At 38.9% G+C, this 18517-nt stretch overlaps 1 protein-coding gene across 2 annotated transcripts in view; it reads left to right on the forward strand.

The window, feature by feature from the left end:
* ctnna1 (catenin (cadherin-associated protein), alpha 1) overlaps positions 1–18517 on the forward strand; it is a 76160-nt gene that overhangs the window by 4147 nt on the left and 53496 nt on the right. For both annotated transcript variants that reach the window (XM_035669029.1, XM_035669027.1), the window contains exons 4-7: positions 4095–4261; positions 5103–5222; positions 7127–7396; positions 11066–11269. In XM_035669029.1, coding sequence (XP_035524922.1) covers positions 4095–4261; positions 5103–5222; positions 7127–7396; positions 11066–11269 — 761 coding nt within the window. The remainder of the gene's footprint in view (positions 1–4094; positions 4262–5102; positions 5223–7126; positions 7397–11065; positions 11270–18517) is intronic.

The following is an 18517-nucleotide window of genomic DNA, read 5'->3' on the forward strand; positions in this document are numbered from 1 at the left end:
TATGTAACTAGAGTTACTAGAGTTCTACAGTACTTTTAGAAGTGCTTTATTTAGCTATCTACAACGATGTATCAGGTCATGTCAAACATTTGTTAGACCCTTGTTAGGAGCAGGAGCATATAGTCAGCATGAGGCACTGTGTTTTGTTGTTCACACCAGTACAAAAAATGGACCTTCCTGGATCTTTGTGTCAGTCTGTAAGATGTATTAGTTTGCCTCAGCAGCCAAAGTTGTCCGTATTTATGATGACAAAATTAAAAGTGAATCATCACACACCAGGGGCCCAGTCTTGATTATTGAGGGGTCATGGTGGTGGCGATTTGTCTGGTACTCTGTGTAGAACGTTTCTGCTCAGTTCATTGTTGGACAGAAGAACACACATGCTATTCAACAACGTGTGCATCCCGAGGCAGGAAGCTACCATCTACCAATTATCAGACATTTAAATGAGCGTTTGTCTTGTGATAGCAGACTCCATCATCTAACACACACTTTCAAGTCTCCGTTATTGCTTTTTGCTTTGGATGTCTGACTGTATTTTGACAGACTAGCAGACCATTGAGACCAGGGAGCTATGACTTGAGGGTGGCTGTTATCACCTTGTGAAGCGACATCTGTGTCACTGTGTCTTTTCTCCCCAGATGCCCAGCGAGTTAGATGTCCTCTGCTCTCCCTCTGCTCTGAGTAGTTGGGAGGTAAATGACATGTCGCCAGATAGCCTGTGCAGTGCTCAGTGCCCAGGAATGTTACTGTAGTTGTGGTAAGCTGTCACTGGACTGGAATTCAGTGACTGTTGTTAGCTGGTGCCTAGGCCTGGCTGTCAGCTATGCCATGCTGCTCAGTGGAGCGTGCCTAGACTGATAATACGGCTATTGAGTAGGGTAACACCCCCCCACCCCTCTGGATTCAAAGTGCATTTTCCACCCAGCTGTGGCTTACCAGCTGTTTAAAATGAGAGGAAAAAAATCTGACATGATCATTAAGGATGACGGTGCATACAGTGCGTGTTGAAGTGGCTTGCGGACCAAATCTTGTTCTTCCTAAAATTATTTTAAATGAATAATTTAGTGCATGTTTTCCTCTAGTTAACTTGTTCTCTGAATACTCTAAATCATATTTTATTTACCTCAGGCTTTGCTAAAATCATTAGACATTTTCTTACCCTTTTAAAGACTCCTTCTTTTCTCCGTCTTGCCCTTCCCTCCCTGCCTGTGTCTTTGTTGTCCTGCTGTTTGGAGGGGATTATTGTGTGATATACATTTTAATCACCTCATCATGCACTTGGTGGGCCGCAGGTGAGCGTTAGATAGATGGAAGTTTATTAAAGAAGCACTGATCACTATCTGCCCCCTGAAAATGGCCTTATTGATTTTGTTCACAGGGGGGAATAACAGCCTGAAGGTGCGGGCTGTGTTTGAGATCTGTTTTGTCGATCATTTGCACAAACTGCTTTGGTTCTCTGTTGGAGGAAAATGGTCAGAATCTGTGTGAGATTTTTGTTGTACATGTTTGATGTTTGAAAACATTTGAATCTTAGTATTCGGTGCTCTTTTTCACGTCACTGTAATTGAAATCCCATTGTGTCTTTTGACTGTTGATGTATTTTAGAGCTGAACGTTGAAGTTGATGAATCAATTAGTCAGCAATTAGTTTTTTCTATTTTGATTATCGAGTAATTAGTTCAGTAATTTTTAAAAGGAAAAATCGTTCTTCTCTTTGGGTTTTCCACCACTGTTGGTCAGATTTAGCGGTAGAGTAGACAGGCAAACTGCTGTGTACTGGGTGGAGCTTTCTTTCTTTCTTTCTTTTGATGATGTGATAACAGTTGCTGCTGACGTGGTACTGTTGAAGCCACAGTCACCTCGGCCCTCACACCCGTTTTACAGCTGTCTGATGAACTCGATATGCTTCTTTGTTACTGAACTAAGATGTCTACACTGGCCCTGTAACAAAGTGTCTTCGTAAGCTTCGAGTCTGTTATCTTTGAAGTGACAACATCGATTTTGTATTGGGCTTGTGAACGTGCTGCACAGCTGTATTGTGGCTGAACACATCTATGACAAAATGAAAATGTCATTTTACTACATAATGGCCAGTCATTACAAAAGTCCAAGAGTTAATTATTTTTCTGATATTGTTAATGGCCCCTGAGTTTCAAAAGCTTGTGCAAGTGCAACACTGCAACTAAAGATGTTTTTGTCTGTGATTGATATTCCCTCAACTAGGGATGAGCATTTTATCAATGCAAGTACTTGCACTGAAATATTATCGACTCTTATTTAGAGGTGGCATGAATGCAAGTCATTCAAACACACATTCAAACATGGAAGACCAGAAGCAGATTCTGCTCAAGTTGAAAGTGTTTCAACTCTAGTTTAAATATGTAGTTATTCTAAGTTGCATGACTCAATGAATGAAAAGCAGCAGGGGCAGAAAGGAGATGATCTGGAGGAAAATAAGAGGAATTGGAGTTCTTGATAAATGTGGAAATCAGTCGGTCTGAGCTGATACACATACAGTTGCCTTTCGTTCTCACAGCAAACTTCAGTTGAGGGACTCATCCACTGACCGCCTGTGGCCAGAACACATTTTAGTGCTCATAGCCAAGAAGTCACTTAACTTTGTGTCTAAATACAGCTTGCTTGTTATCTAGCAGTGAGTATGCTGATGCTTTGACTTTGAACAAAAATAAATAAATAACACTCAGACCACACACGGCACTCAGCTCTTACTAACCAGTTTAAAATATTTAGTTGATATTACAGTCCATTTTCAGTGTTGCCTTTTTGTTTCATGAAATACCATGCCACAACATTTTGTTACATTCCTACTGAAAAATGATTGTTGTCTTTGAAAATATCCAGAATTGTCTAAAGTGCTTACCCTGTTTAGAGTAGCAGTGGCTGGTGTCAGTTCCAGCACACGTTGGGTAAAAGGGGAAGTACAGCCTCTATCATAGCAAGGCATTGTAAGCAGTTTTGTCAAAAGAATAGTGCTGCTCTATCCATGACTGTCATGGAAAAAGTATGTCGCAAGATGGTAACAATTGATGAGCATGAACTGCTGCTAAATTAGTTTTGAGTTGTCTTTTCCAGTGAACATGTCATTGGTGTGAACATTATTCATGTTGCTGCTTGTCATCTGTTTTAGTTTCAGTCTCTTTAGAGCTGTACACATCATATGAAAGTGCTTGTCTTTTTGTTGGCTTTAGATTTGTAATGCCGACATAACTGTTATAAGGCATTTTTTGAGTTTGAATTTGCTTGAGCCTCGACCGAAGTAAACTAATTATGGATTTACTGTCTTGTTCATAATGTGAGCCTACAAAGTCCATTTGTGTGTCCAGTCAGCTGTGCAGGCCCATCCAATGTAGGACAAAGCAGACAGTGAGCCTTTTGTCGTGGATTTGACCTCTTTCTTTAGAGGGCTGTGTGTGCATGTACGTGTCCATTATTACTGGACATTGAAGAGGTGTGTGTGTCTTTGTCACTCTGTGTGACACGTTCTGACCGTAAGCAGGCAGGGAAAATGCATCGGACTGTTTCCTCCCTTCTGCACGCTCCTCTTTGTCTCATATGAAGACTTCTGACGCAATTAACTAGTAGCCTGGAACGCACTGTGACTGCTCTCAGACATCTGCTGTCAGCTCCTGTAGACTACCACTACTGCTACTACTACTAATAATGATAAGAAATAGGTTTTATATATGAAAATGTGACTGTTTTAATGGATAACTGAGGAAGGCAGCTCATTGCATTGAAAACAATTATTTTATGTGATAAATTGATGTACATTTATGTAATATTTCCATATCCCAACCTGTTGGTGAGGCGTATATCTAGGTAATTAAACTGAACAGCTTGATGGTCGGCTATTTGTTCTTTCTTGATTGCAAAAGATGGAAAAAACAGTTTCCTGATCACAGACAATTAGGTATTAAGTACACCATTAAAGCTAGTTCATCGTGGTTCAAAACAGTGGGTGTTTTTCAACAGTTGCTGGATCAAAAGTCTGTTTTTCAACCAATTTTCATTTGAAGTTTCAGTTGGAGTTACAGAATATTTTATATGTTTTGTTTTGTCACACATCTTTAGGTGAGTCAATGCGGCAGGCTTCTGGAGAATTTGCAGAAGACCCCTGCTCATCTGTGAAGAGGGGCAATATGGTTCGTGCTGCCAGAGCCCTCCTGTCTGCAGTCACACATCTGTTGGTGCTGGCAGACATGTCTGATGTCTACAAACTTCTACTGCAACTTAAACTGGTGAGATAGTTACATTTGTCTGCATATTATACATTGCAAACTAGCTAATTGGAATTTAAATATAATTATTCCATTGAGCAAAAAAGCTTACTGTGTCTGCTCTATCAAGAACGGTATTACCCGCAAATTACTTATTTTGAAATTGCACAGTAGTCTATTTCCATGTAGTACAACCTGACACTATTGAAGGACACATTAAGGTATTAATTTGATTTAAAAGTATTTACATGGCTTGGAGTTATCCAGTCCACCCAGTAGTCAGTTTGGAAGTTGTACATACTTTCTGTCTTTGTGAGTGTAAATAATAAAGTAAAACCAAATGGGACAGATTTTTGGAATAACTCTTCCATGTCACAGCAAGTAGCCTAAATGTTCATGCCTGTTTTGGACAGAAGAAGTGGGGATGTGATCAGTAACTCATTTTTAATAAATAAACAGAAATGTAGAATTCTTCTGGTAAAACCCAATTTAAATGTATCAGAATAAACATTGGTCTTTGGTGTGTCTATTTAATCTTTTATTTAATTCCAAATTGATGTCTTTTTAGCCAACTGGGACTTTTCACCACTTGAAACTCAACGTGACAGGCTACACCTAATTAAAACCACATCAGTTGATTGGCTTGCCTTGATTGCAATTTTGAAAATTGCTCTTATAAATCTTGATGGCCTCAGCCTGAGCTCACACCTGACCACGATAAAACAATGCAGTACATTTTCCTAATGTGTCTATTTTATGAGTTATAGGGTAGTATTGTCCACATTGATCATTAAATAAGTTAAAGAAATATACTTTAAAATATGCTCTAAGTATTATCTAACTTTCCATCTGCCTGGCTCAGGTCGAGGACAATCTGGTGAAAGTGCGTAATGCAGGAACAGAGCAGGACCTTGGGATCCAGTATAAGGCCTTGAAACCAGAGGTGGACAAGCTGAACATCATGGCTGCCAAGAGACAGCAGGTAATGTACAGTTGGCAAAAAAGAGAGAAAAGGTCAAATCATGGGAGCAGAGGAGTCTGGTGGATGTAATTGGGTTGGGAGGTTATCAAGTGAATGCGTTTTAGTGGTCTTGTTACTCATAACAAACGTGTTCTCCAACCTACATGGCAAACAATAAGTAAAACAATAGGAGGTAGTAAGCAAGAAGAAGAGTGCCTCATCCTTTAGCTGGACGATTAGACGCAGTAAGCATGGACAATCTTCTTATTACCAGTGAAGTGGGCTGGGAGTGAAAAAAAAAAAAAAAGCATAAAGGCTCGACTCTAAATGTGACAAAAACCCATTTCCTTGTGATGAGAAATGGCACATCGTTTTTCTCCACTATAGTGTAAGTGGTAGTCAACAGTGAAGTGCATTTTCCAAATGAAACAACTTCATATGGTTCTTGGTGCCGATCCAGGAGATGCACGCGCATGCTAATTACTGGAAGTGAAGAAAGCTGAGTGAATGGTGTTGTTATTGTGATGATATTTACCTTTTCTTTTCAGCCTTATTTGTTGAGATTGTCTTCAAACGACTGACAAAGGAAGTAGTATGCATTCACAGCTACGTTCACACTGCAAGCCTTGGCACTCAATTCTGATTTATTGCTCAGATCAGATTTTTTTTTTGGGCTGTTCACATTACTTTTTAAATATGGCCCATATCAGATTCCAATGTGAACTGACCTGCATGACAAATGTCCGTCTACAGTGACGTAGAAATCCCATGAATTCTCATATGACTGTTCACACTGAGGTCCCATTGCAAAGAATCAGACCTGAATCTGATTTGGACCACATATGAATATGACCCAAATCAGAATTGAAAGGATTAGATTCCACAGTCACAGATCTGGGTCATTTTGGCCTGCAGTCTGAATGCGTCCATAGTGATGTTTTTCAGCTATCCTTAGCTGGAGGTAAAGGTCATGTATGATTGTTTTTCAAAACATAGCTACGGTGAATGGTGGTAGGACCAAAATGTAGTAGAAGTAGTATTACACAATAGTGCCACCAACATCATGAATCTGGATAATAGACGTTTTTCTAATGTTTATGCACCTCTCTATGCTGTGCACACTGTCTAAACCATCAAAATATTAAGTGTGTAAAAAAGTTTTGAATACTACTACTGATCAGCTATATATATATATATATATATAATAAGGCTTTTCACATCATACTGGAAAATGAATGATGCAACTACTGAAGTGTACTAGCTTCATTTGTCAAAAGTAAATACCATCTCAAAATCCACCCAAATACTAGACAGTTCTTGTTCTCCATATTGCCACCTCTTCAAATGGGAAACTTGCCAAAATGATCACTGATGATTTTGTAAAGAAATTACTTTTACTTGTAATTGCACTTTCTTATGGATAGCAAAATGTGTTTAACCAAGCGAATGCAGGAAGTAATGGGGCTTATAGGTAGTTTTTTTTTTTTTTTCTCAGAGCATGTCTTAAGCAATAGTGGGGGAAAAAGCCCTGGGAGCACTCCATTTGGAGGGGAGGCTTTCGTTTTGTGTATGCAAGCTGTTTTTTTTTTTATGCCATAAATCTATGCCGCGATCACTATCTCCTCTCCTCCCTCCTATGAAGATGTAATTGCAATATAATGCTGAGGTCTGAATAGCAACGCATTAAATTGCAAAGGCATATTATAATGGCCTGATTATGACTCTGTTGTGTTACTGCAGGGGACAGAAATAAATCTGGGTCATCCAGAACAAACTCTGTCACACTTACTGTCTCCATAAGGGTATGACAGGCCCATTTTGAATCTAACGTACATTACCACCTAGACCCCTATTCCATCGTTGAGTTTAACCCTTACTTTTATTTCCATCCATTTTTTACATTTCTTTTCATCTCATTCTGCTAGGAGCTAAAAGATGTTCACCACAAGGACCAAATGGCTGCTGCTCGTGGTGTGCTACAGAGGAACATCCCCATGTTGTACACAGCGTCCCGTGCCTGCCTGCAGCACCCTGACGTGGCAGCCTACAAGGCTAACCGTGACCTGATCTACAAGCAGCTGCAGCATGCAGTCTCCGGCATCTCCAATGCTGCCCAGGCCACTGCCACTGAAGACTCAGCACTCAATCATCCAGCAGGGGGTGGAGAGCTCGCCTACGCCCTCAACAATTTTGATGTAAGTCAAATGAGTAGTTTACAAGTCACAGCTCATTTGACTTTTCTGATGCATACAGCCAGACATCCAGGTCTCTGCCAGGTTTATAAAAAACATGAACTTCAAGATCATATTTTTCATTACAGCACTCTCAGTTCCAGAGGTATAATACAAAATATGCATTTATTAACAGAGATAGACGAGGGCTCGTTCACAAAGGGTATTGTTAGGTCAGACGTAGTAGTTTATAGAACTAACCCAACTGAATCATAAAATGACCAAAACCCTTGAAGGGCTCGGTCGAGGTGGAAATTAGGACGGGATATTTGGACAAATTGGGACATGGCTTTGGGGTACATTGAATATGTTCTTGAGTCACAGTCGTTCCTTTAATTGCTTCCGTCTCTAGGTCAAATGAAGGATATTTACACATCTGTAGCTTTTTATTTTTGATTCATCTTTATTAGAAAAGCATGCCTGAAGTAATACCTTGATATCTACATTTGCAGAAGAGGTGAGAACATGCAGCCACGGTCCTTAAGTTGCAAACAAAGGAGTACTTTTAGCACAAAGAGGAACATTAATCTTCTAAAAACACTTTGCATGTTGCTGTCTAGTCCCTCATATATTCATGCTTAAAACCTGTATATGTCTGAAAGTCAGTTACTGTTATCCAGTGTTTTTACTCAAACTATATGCAGCATGTTCCTAAAATCCTCAGCTGACTCAGACAAACTAGTTTATTTATTTCTCTGGAAATGCACTTGTTCATAGTCAACCTCAGAATTTTTAAGCCCTTATTCAATAAAATATTCATTCATATTCATTAAAAATAGGAAAATATATATGTCATATATATATATATGAATATGACATACTAGTCATCATAATATTGACATGAAGCAGCATCGAGATAACAGCTGGATAAAGCATTGAGCTAATCATCTTAATGCTGCCTGGGGTGATAAATGCAAAGATGATTAACCTGTAATTTTTTTTCTCACTGCCACTGACTACTGTCAGACTTGACAAAGCCCCTCTGATTTTTTCACACTCAGACAGCTTCCAAAAGCATTGAACAGATCCACAATGACAAATTCAATCTTGTTCAGTGAGCTTTATAGAAGTACAGGTTTCCATTGTGTCCTGTTTTGTTAGACACATCACTCATCTTGTGTGATCTGTCATTTAGTCATGTAGCAAGTAGCAGTGTGCAACTTGATGTGTTGCTCCTGCAGTGACATTGTTTACCCACGTGATCGATGCAATCTGCATGCTTATGTTTTACATGCCTGTGGCCATATGACGCACTGTTTAATTACTCATGGCCTTTTGCAAGAATCATAAGGGTGGGTATTGCCAACCAAGGTTTTCCTGTTGATAGAGCATAGGATGCAGGTATTAGAATAGATGTATAATAATTACGAAATGATAGGATCTCATGCACCCCCACCTTTTAGATAACCCATTTGAGTCAGCAGCTCTTAGCAAGACGAATGAAAAATGTACTCAAGCTAAGCTTTTTAAGTAGCAAATGTGGTACTTCCTTCATCAAGTGAGCATTGCTTTCCAAAGTAGTCTCAGTACTGTGTCTATAAAACCATGCCATTTCTGCTTTCAACTCATTTGGATTTTTAGGGCAATAGTACCTGATGGCTAGAAGAACAGAAACTTTGTATCACAGTTCACTCACTAGATTTTCCTGTTTCAAGTATTGAAACCCCAGTTTTTCAAGTTTTTGTGTTCAGGAATGGACTAAATGAACTCGGGTTGAGTGGATTACAACCATGGGAATTTATGTTAAACTATTACAAAATATAATGGCATTTGTCTCTAATGACAGATGGCATGACAAATGATTAATCTCCATCAAACGGATGTCTACAACGCAGTCTCTTAGATCTGTTGCGTCAGTGAATATTTTACAGGTAGTCATGCAAAACGTCACTCCCCAAAGAACTGGTTTGCAGTTTTCCAGACTCTACTGTCTGATGCCCAATTTCAAATGAAAGGCAAAATTAGCAAATGAGTCAACACCCCCAATTCTCTCTCTCTCTCTCACTCTCTCTCTCACTCTCTCTCCCTCCCTCTCTCTGTTTCCTCCTCCGTGTCTCTCTCGTGTGCCTGTTGCCATGGTGATATGACACGCAAGCAGAGGAGGTCAGATGAGACGGAATGGAGGGGGCTGGAGGTGGCTGTGATAGAGGGCGGGCTGCCTAATAAACCACATTTCTAACAGCTGAATTGTTGAATATGTTTTAGCAATAAGGTATCTGCGCAAGTGCAGAGTTTGTTTGTCGTTGTGGAAGTTGGCTTTCTTTCTTTAGCCGCCACAAGTGTCATTTGTGATACCTTAACCCTCAGCAGTGTCTCTCCAGCATGTCAACTAGCCTCCCTCGGCAGGCTTGCCCCTGTGAAATCAGACATTTAAGCGTTCTCTCTCATCCTGCAGATACAAAAGAGAGGAGAGTGGGTTACTATGGTACCTCTGTGACTCAAATGTAGGTAGAAAAATAAAATGCTTTACAAACGGGATTATATATTTATATATATAATTACATATTTATAGGCTCATCTGTTGTGTGAAATGGATCTTGTAGTCTACATTGCAGACATTGTACTACAGTTTTTTTTGTCTCATCGTTGATTCATTCATTAGGTCCCTAGAAGAACCTTTCTGTTTTGTGTTTTTGCCCTTCCAGATGATTGGGTTACATTTTGTGACTAGTTTTCTCTGAGAAAGTGCCTTTTTAAAGTTGTATTCATCTTGAAAAAGTCAAAAAACTGTGTCAGCAGTGCAGAGGAGCAGACCTAGTCTTAAAGAGGATATAGAGAAAAATGCCCTCACCAACTTAATACCTTGTAAAATGGACAGTCCCTGACTAAAGTTTGTGAATAAGTCGTTTTCTTTTCCTGTGTGTGTGACGCAGATGAGAAGAGGACACTGCTGAGTCCAATTTTAAAAAAGCCAGGTTTTTGCAAAAGCCAATCAAACAGTTTTTCAGTTGAGTATGTACACCATGCAAGGCATTGCATTAAAACTGAGTAATCTTGGAAGCCTAAAGTACTTCTCAGAACTGCATTATTCACGCTTTTCTGACTGGAACTAGAACTTTTGGTGAAATAAGGGTGTGTTGCCTTGGTCACGAATTGTTTTGAAATGAACAGAGCACAGTTTCAGTTTTTCCCTTTTTCCAACATTGTGCTCTATTACAGAAAATACCACGAGAATAGGTTGACATGGTTCTCTTTTTTCCATAAAATTTTAAATAATTGAAACTCTAGTATTATAATCCTTTTGTATTTCTCTATTATCCACAGTGGACTGGTGTCATTACTTTTTCAAGTGTGGGGAAATTTTTATTGAATTGAAGGCAAAAGTGACCTTAACCGTTCACTACTTTATAAGTGATACCCGGTCAACATATCATTAAGTAAAAATAGGCACATTGCTCAAATCCTGGAACTGGAGACCAAGTCATTGTCTGTTGGGTAATGGACACAAAAAAGACAGCTCAGTACATTCTTCTCTTTAGGTTTTTCAGTCAGCCTGTCAGTCTGTCAAATAGACCCCCCCTTAACTGCCAGATTTCTCTCTTTGGGCTTGGAGAGGAAGAGATCAATGTTAACATGATGACTTTTAGCATTTTCTTCTCCCTTTGTAATTTCCCCTCTACCCTTTCCTTACAGAAACAAATCATCGTGGACCCCCTGGCGTTTAGTGAGGAGCGCTTCCGTCCCTCCCTGGAGGAGCGTCTTGAGAGCATTATCAGTGGTGCTGCCCTCATGGCTGACTCTTCTTGCACACGTGATGACCGCAGGGAACGCATTGTGGCTGAATGCAATTCTGTGCGCCAGGCTCTTCAGGACCTTCTCTCTGAGTATATGGGCAATGTAAGTGTCTCATCTACTCATTTCCTTCCTGTTAGCACCACACCACGTCCTAATCATTACCCACAACACAACAGCTCTCAGTTTAGTTTTGTATTTACATTTTGCCTTTATTGGACAGTGGGAAAATTCATAATGGTTTTATTTGTCATCTACCTAATCACTTTCATTTGCTTTATGTCATGAAGGAAAATATGAAGTAATCTCACTGAAACCAAATTCAGTCCCTACCCAATATTTACTTGTGCGCTGAACGACTGAACACCTGCAACAGCTTACTTTCCATACTTTGACTTAACGTGTTGAGAGAGTTAATGTTGTGTTCGAAAACAAATGAAAGTCCTTCTCTCAGGCCATTGTCTTGATGATAGCACCATCCTGCCTATTACATGATTAATCTGTGGAAATGAACACTGACACTGTGGCTAGAGGTAAATTGAATACATGGGGCTGCAATCAGCAGTGTCTCTTGTTAATCAGGTCCTTGTAGTTAACATATACTCTAAATTGACTTCACTTTTCAGTCATTGTACATTGTAGTACAATGCCTGCAATTGTGTCTACTGTGTGTGCTGACCCCTGCAAGCTCTACATATCAAATGCTTTACGCTATGGATTGTTAGGTTAGGGCCATAGCTGGAGAACCTCTGAAGGAAACAAAAGCCCCAGGCACACACACACACACACACACTAATTGCCTCTGTGACTTTGATTGGACTGGTAGGCTATGTGATGTGTGTGTGCTTTGTGGTTCTGTTTTTAACTGGAGTTAGGAGTTGGTTTTGATGTAGGCAGTTAGATTGCTTCATCAGGTTGGATTTTAAGCTGCTATGTGGTGGTAAATCTTAAATTGTATGGCTGCTGTTGTAGTTTGGTACAGTATGTGAATATGTGTCCTCTAAAACTACATGACTAGCTAGATACAGGATTTTCAATGGCAAGTTTTTCCATTACACTTGTCATTTCAAGTGTCTCGTGCCCACATAAAATCCAGATCATACTAATGACACTTTCATTTACGCAAACACCACAGCATCTCGGTGCTCCTTTTTATTTGATCATATGTGTAGAAATCATTGGAGCCGGTTTGCTTCATTGCTTTAATGACACAGAGAACAATGGCAAACTTCAGAGCTATTGTATTGTAGCTGTAGCGGCCATTATCTGAAAGACAGAGGAGACAGATCATGGATGTTTTGAGAAAATCAGACAGTGAGTGACAATTTCCATAGACTGCTTACCGACATAGTTCTGGGTAACACAGAAGTTGTGTTCAGTAACTGAGCAACTATCCAATAACATAAAATGCTAGGTATCATAGTTTCCCTAGTATAGTACTAAAAAAATCATTGTATACTTCTTGTAGCACAACAAATGATGCAGAAATGCAAAAGTAAATAGCTATTTTACTTACATTACACTTCAGATAATGAAATGATAACAGATGTTTTAGGACGTAGATTGTTAGCTTCACTTGTATAAATTGTTTGACAGCAAAATATTTGATCCAAAATTTACAAATGATGCAGTCTCAATCCACCGTACACAGTTAAGTCCACTTAGATTCCAGCTAGATTTGTTTTCAGCTGTTGCTGGCTGTGAAGGCAGTGAATTTGTTTTCTTCAAATAATAGCTCCACAAAGTCAATGTTCATTGTTTAATCAGAGGATCAGTGAAGTATCTAGATGTATTATTTTCATATCTCTTTAAAAATACATTCAGTATTGCTTAACAATTTAGTTTCAGCAGCAGAATATGTGCTTGTTTGTTGTCACTGTATTTAATTGGGGACTTTGTCATGTGGATATTGAGGCATAAAGTTTAACCACCCTAGGTAACAACAGAAAACCCTGGCTTTAGTTCAGAAACTGTGCTGTGCTGGTGGGGAAACAAAGTATTGTTTCCCCACCAGCACCAGCCCATGTATTCACTGTAAAACATTCTAATTTATTGTTTGATTATAAATTCATCTTTAATTGAATCATTTCTAGTTTCAGGGGCCTTGAAAGGCAGCACATCATTTTTTAATTTTATTATTTAAATAATAAGGGCTGTGTCTGTTACTACAACTTCCCCAAGAGATAATTTCAGTAGAACACATCTTGTTGTCTGTGCTGTGGTGGGAGCAATGAAACTGAAAAAATCCTGTCACTTTTCCATTCTGCTCTTTCTAATTTTCTTTTACATTATGTTCCTGTTGGATTTTTCTTTTCTATTTTTGGAAACGCTCGGTTTAACCACTCCCAAATATCCTCCTTGTAACAGCAGGATTTCAGTGTGAGCCAGTCACCCTAGAGAGATTGCATTGCTGTGGTAATGCATTGTTTATTATTGTCTATGAGCTTGAACTTTATCTGTTTTCTGCTGTTCTTGCTGACTTCTGGAGTTAAAAATCATAAACTCCACAGCTTGCCCATTTCATTTCTCAATTGTTACAGTGCTCCTTTGGCTGTAATGGATGTCTGGTCAGGCAGGGTGTGATAGTGGTACAGATTATACCTCTTATCCACACACAGACACACAGACAGCTGTAGCTTTGCCAGAGTACAAATATCTTAACATTGCAAATTATGCAAATGGTTTTTCAATTTGTCCAAGTATTTAATATAGATTTAAAGCTTCTAATTTAAGCATGCCAGGCTAACTAGCTTAATACCTATAGTAATAACCTTCCTGAGCTGAGGTTATCTAACACTTTCTAAATACAGTATTTTGTAGGTTACATCATAAATAAGCTCAATTTAGGACTGGCACATCTGCTGCATGGTTGCCGGGCCAGGGTATTCACTACAGCAGAGAATTGGGTAATGGCCTAAGCCCGCCTGCTTAATAAGTGGGTAAATGGGTGTTCTATCTGCACCCAACAATAATCTGTGTTGTCTTGGCATTTGGCCCAACTCTGCATGCAGTATCACTGAAATCGTTGAAGTAGTTTTTGAGGGAAACAACCTTAAAAATACAGAAATGATAACTGCACATCGACGTGGTACTTTATACTTGAAAGTGTTTCAGTATGGTAAAGCAGTTATCTGTAGTAGTACAGTGGAAGTTCAGTTCAGTGCGGTGAACCTTTAGCACAAGTATCTGTTACTAAAAGGAGACACAATGACTAAATTCCCCTTTTTTTGCTCCATATGTATCTTTTCCCTCAGTACTGATATTTTGTGATTGGAATTCATGGAATACATTGGGCACAAGAAGTGGAATAATGTAGTTATAAGGACTTTTAATGTCGGTTTTCCATACTATGTTCCAAAAAGGGTTGTGGAGAATTATCACATAAACCAGCCTTGAAATATGTTTTTAAATCATTAAAGCGTTGGTGGATATTACATTGGCAACCTGATAATTGGCACAAAACAGAATTGATTTGGGGCTCAGTTTCAAAACCCTTTTTCGTGCGTGTTTTGAGTAGGTTTTCAGTTGACAGACCAAATGATGAGCAGTCATATGTCAACTAAGTTTACGTGTCATTTTCTCTCAATACTGTCCTGTCCATCCTCAGGCATTACAGCTATGGTTTGCTCTCATGGCTCATCCAGTAAACTGCCAGTTTATTTTAAGGTTCAGGGCATTCATGCAGCATTTCTGGTTTGCTTCAAAGCAAGTTTTCTACTCCACTGGACTCCTCCATGCCACTCATGTTGCCCTGTATGACTTGAGAACTTTGGTTTACAGAGGTAAACATCTCATCACTGCAGTGATGATGAGTGGACATGACAGCGATTTGGCTGTCATCAAGGAAACTGATGAGAAACCTAATATGTCATTGTCCTTCCTGTGCGTTTAATGGCCTAGCATAGCCTCTGAGGACTGTGGCTGACAAGTAGTTAGCGCAGTGAGATAGCCAGTGTCTCGACCTGATGCCTTAAACCAATGGCAGACAGTGTGACATGTAACCTCACTGCCTCTGTTAATAAGCTTAACAGACTAAACAAACCTCACATTGGCTTGATGACGATGTGTGTGCTGTCATTCTAAAGCAGAGCTGTAGAGGTGCGATGAAATATGTAAGTAATGCAGAAAAGGAAATACCCTCCTTGAGTAGATTATACACTCTAAACTTATATACTTAACGCTGATTTTGCTGGGGTCCATGATTTTGTCCGCATATTATTCTGATTGTAGATAGGGCACTGCGAGTCATTAAACAGCATGTTGCCATTACAGCATATGGGTTTACACTCAGAGCTGAGGCTGTTGGATGGACTCCTAACTCATTCTCTTTTTCTCTCCCTTCCCTTCTGCTTCTTCATTCCCTCTAGCTACAAGTTTTGTTTACCCCCCCTTCTCAATTTTTCTTCTCCTACAGACTCTTTGACAAAAAGTCTGGCAGACATTCTTACCTCACCATCTTTAAGTAAGAAATGTCAAGGGAACTTGGAGTTGTTCAAAATCATTCACTAACAACTGTATAGTCTGCCTTTTAGCATATGTGCCATCATTAAGTCTATTTTTATTTTATTTTTTAAAGATAAGACTACTCTATACAGTGAACTCATACAGTTACTTTAAGTACCCTACAACAACATTATAATAATAAAGTATTGAGCAGGCAGTGGTCACCGTCCAAGTGCCAACTACCATTATCTATCATCTAAATGCAAGTTAGATTTTTCTAAAAACATTAAATTAAGATTTGAGTTGAATTGAGGCTATGTCAAGACCATGAACAGATAAGGACATTTTCTATACAGAAAAGAATCACACAGTGGACGAAAAGATGTAATTTTCTTGTCATGCATGTCAAAAAATCATTTTTTTTCATTGACTTATGTGCAGTTTTTTTTAATTAGGCATACTACAGATGCTTAAACCCTTATGTTAAAACAAGTATTACATTGATTGTTAAAATAAGTTCTCTCTGCTCTGAAATACATTTCCCTGTGATTTTACACAGAACAGGGATTACAATAATAAAGGCAATTAGCATAGTGGCTACAAAGCTTAATTTAAGTCTAACACACTGTGGAACCTTGTTCCATTTTTGTTTCAGAGCTCAGATGTCGTGTTTTTTATGAACACAATTTTTTTTAAATTTAACATTGCCTTTATTTGTGCTGTGTTCTTTTGAACTTCCAAAGTGGTGTGTTAATGCAGCTAATTTACTGCACTGTCAGTTTGTGTCAGTACAGCTATAACAGCTGTTTAAGCAGAAGTAGAATGCATTAGTTAATTTAAAAAAACCAATAACCAAGCAGGTGTTTAATGGCATTGCAATTTATGTTCATGCAAGTTACAGTTAACACTGTCAGTTAATCACTGGGTAAACGGTAAATACATTTTTGGAAAACGTATACAACCTATTCAGGTCATTTTTATGAAGGCAGCTAAAACTTTCATACAGCACGTTGATTGGAAAAGCAGCAGTAATCTTGTGTTAAACCTCTTATGAGGGAAAGGAAGACTGCCTTTCAGATTTGGAAACAGAAATCTGGCGAATGTATTTAAACAATACATTATGTGGTTGGATTACTAGTGTTTTTTTCTCTCTGTTGTAGCAGGAATTGTGTACAGTGCTCTGATGATTATTTAACAAGACTAGAGCTTGTCTACTCAGCCAGTGAAGGGGAAAGGCGGTGGGGGTAATGTTGCCCCAGCACTGCCACATAGTGTGACCTCAATTATTCTATATTGTCATGACAGTTTGGCATGGCACATGTTGAGTGTAACTGTTTCTGCCACTTTTTATTAATAATGCATCTCTAGGTCCCAGCATCTGTCAGTGTTTTGTTTCACATAAGAGAGTGATGCTAGGTTGCTTTGACATATTAAGCTACTGACATTTAAATGTTCCTTCAACTAGAAGTGATACATTATCATTGGACCTGTATAAAAAGGACAGGCCTGGCCACTGCAGTGCGACTGGTGCCTCTCCCTCAATATAATCTTCCCACTCTGCACTCTTAAACATTTCTCTCACACTTTCTCCTTGCTGAATCCTCTTTTACGGTTTCTTTGTCTTTGTGGTGCTTCTCTCCCCGTTTGGGTCCCTTTCTCTCTCTACAGCTCACTCTTTCCCTATCTCTCTTTTTGCCTTGGGCATCTACAGTGAGTGGCAGAATTTCCTCTGTGCCTGCATAGTTGCCTTTCATTTTAAACCCATTTTAGGTTGAGTGAGTCTTGGACCATCTACCCTGTCTACCTGATCCTATTATGTGTTACCGAACAGAGAAAATTATGGTTGGTTTCAAGTTAAAAACTGCACACAATTAATGGGAATTCCTGTCTGCATTTTATATGACTTCTTCTTATTGCTGAGAACATAATGTACGTCCAGAGCAATGGAACCAATGGACAATATAGTGAAATGGTCCAAAATGTTTTTCCCCCTATTATTTTGAAAAAAGTAGAAGGTTCAAAGGGGCTAGACCTAATGGACAACCACTGTGAAAGCAGTTCAATTTATCTAGTTGTAATCTCATCTAAATGCATAATTAAACCAAATTACACTCCATACAATGTAATGGGGAAAAGATTTAGTGTCCCCAGGGCTTTTCGTATATTTACAGCCTCCATAAAACACTGGTCTGTCAGTAACAGGCTGTCAGGCAATGTTTCCCAGACCTGGCCCTTGATCTTTTGCTGGTGAATTCTAAGCTTTTTGATTGGCTTTACTGACAGGTAGATGTGATGCACCCTTTTTTCCACAACAATAAAGCAGGATAAAGAATGCCATGGCCTCAAATTTCTAACTTTCCCCTTTTTCAAAGTTACATGGGTTAAAAAACTTTAAAAAAAAACACGAGACACATTCTTGCTGTTTTTATAAACTCAGTTGCAGCTTTTGGTACTAGATGAGTTCGTTGGTAAATAAAACAACCTTTGTCACTAAAGGTTATAGCATGTTTATTTTATGCAGATGAATATTTAATTTTTTGCCTGTCCAATTTTTTTTTCTTTTATTGTACAGTCTAAGGCACGATGTGTTGTCACCACATAAAGCTGCAGTATAAAATTTGCCTTTTACCCTAAAACACTCTTTTGGCCATTAGGATTACTTAATTAATCAGAATATCCCTTTTGTGCGCGCATGGCAGATGCTGCAGAACAGTCTTATCTAAAATTCTTGTTTTGAGTTAGTTAAAAGGAAATCTTTAGATCACTATTAATCATCTCTAGTTTTACTAGAGATGATTAATAGTGATCTAGAACTGAATAGTTTGTCACCCACTATTCAGTTCTCACAATGAGCTGCATATGGATGAGAAACGATCGAAACAAACGTGTTACTCAATGACATTGGCAGTG

This window comes from Morone saxatilis, unplaced genomic scaffold, assembly GCF_004916995.1.
Source record: "Morone saxatilis isolate NCDOM2014 unplaced genomic scaffold, NCSU_SB_2.0 Contig22, whole genome shotgun sequence".
Taxonomy (NCBI): domain Eukaryota; kingdom Metazoa; phylum Chordata; class Actinopteri; family Moronidae; genus Morone; species Morone saxatilis.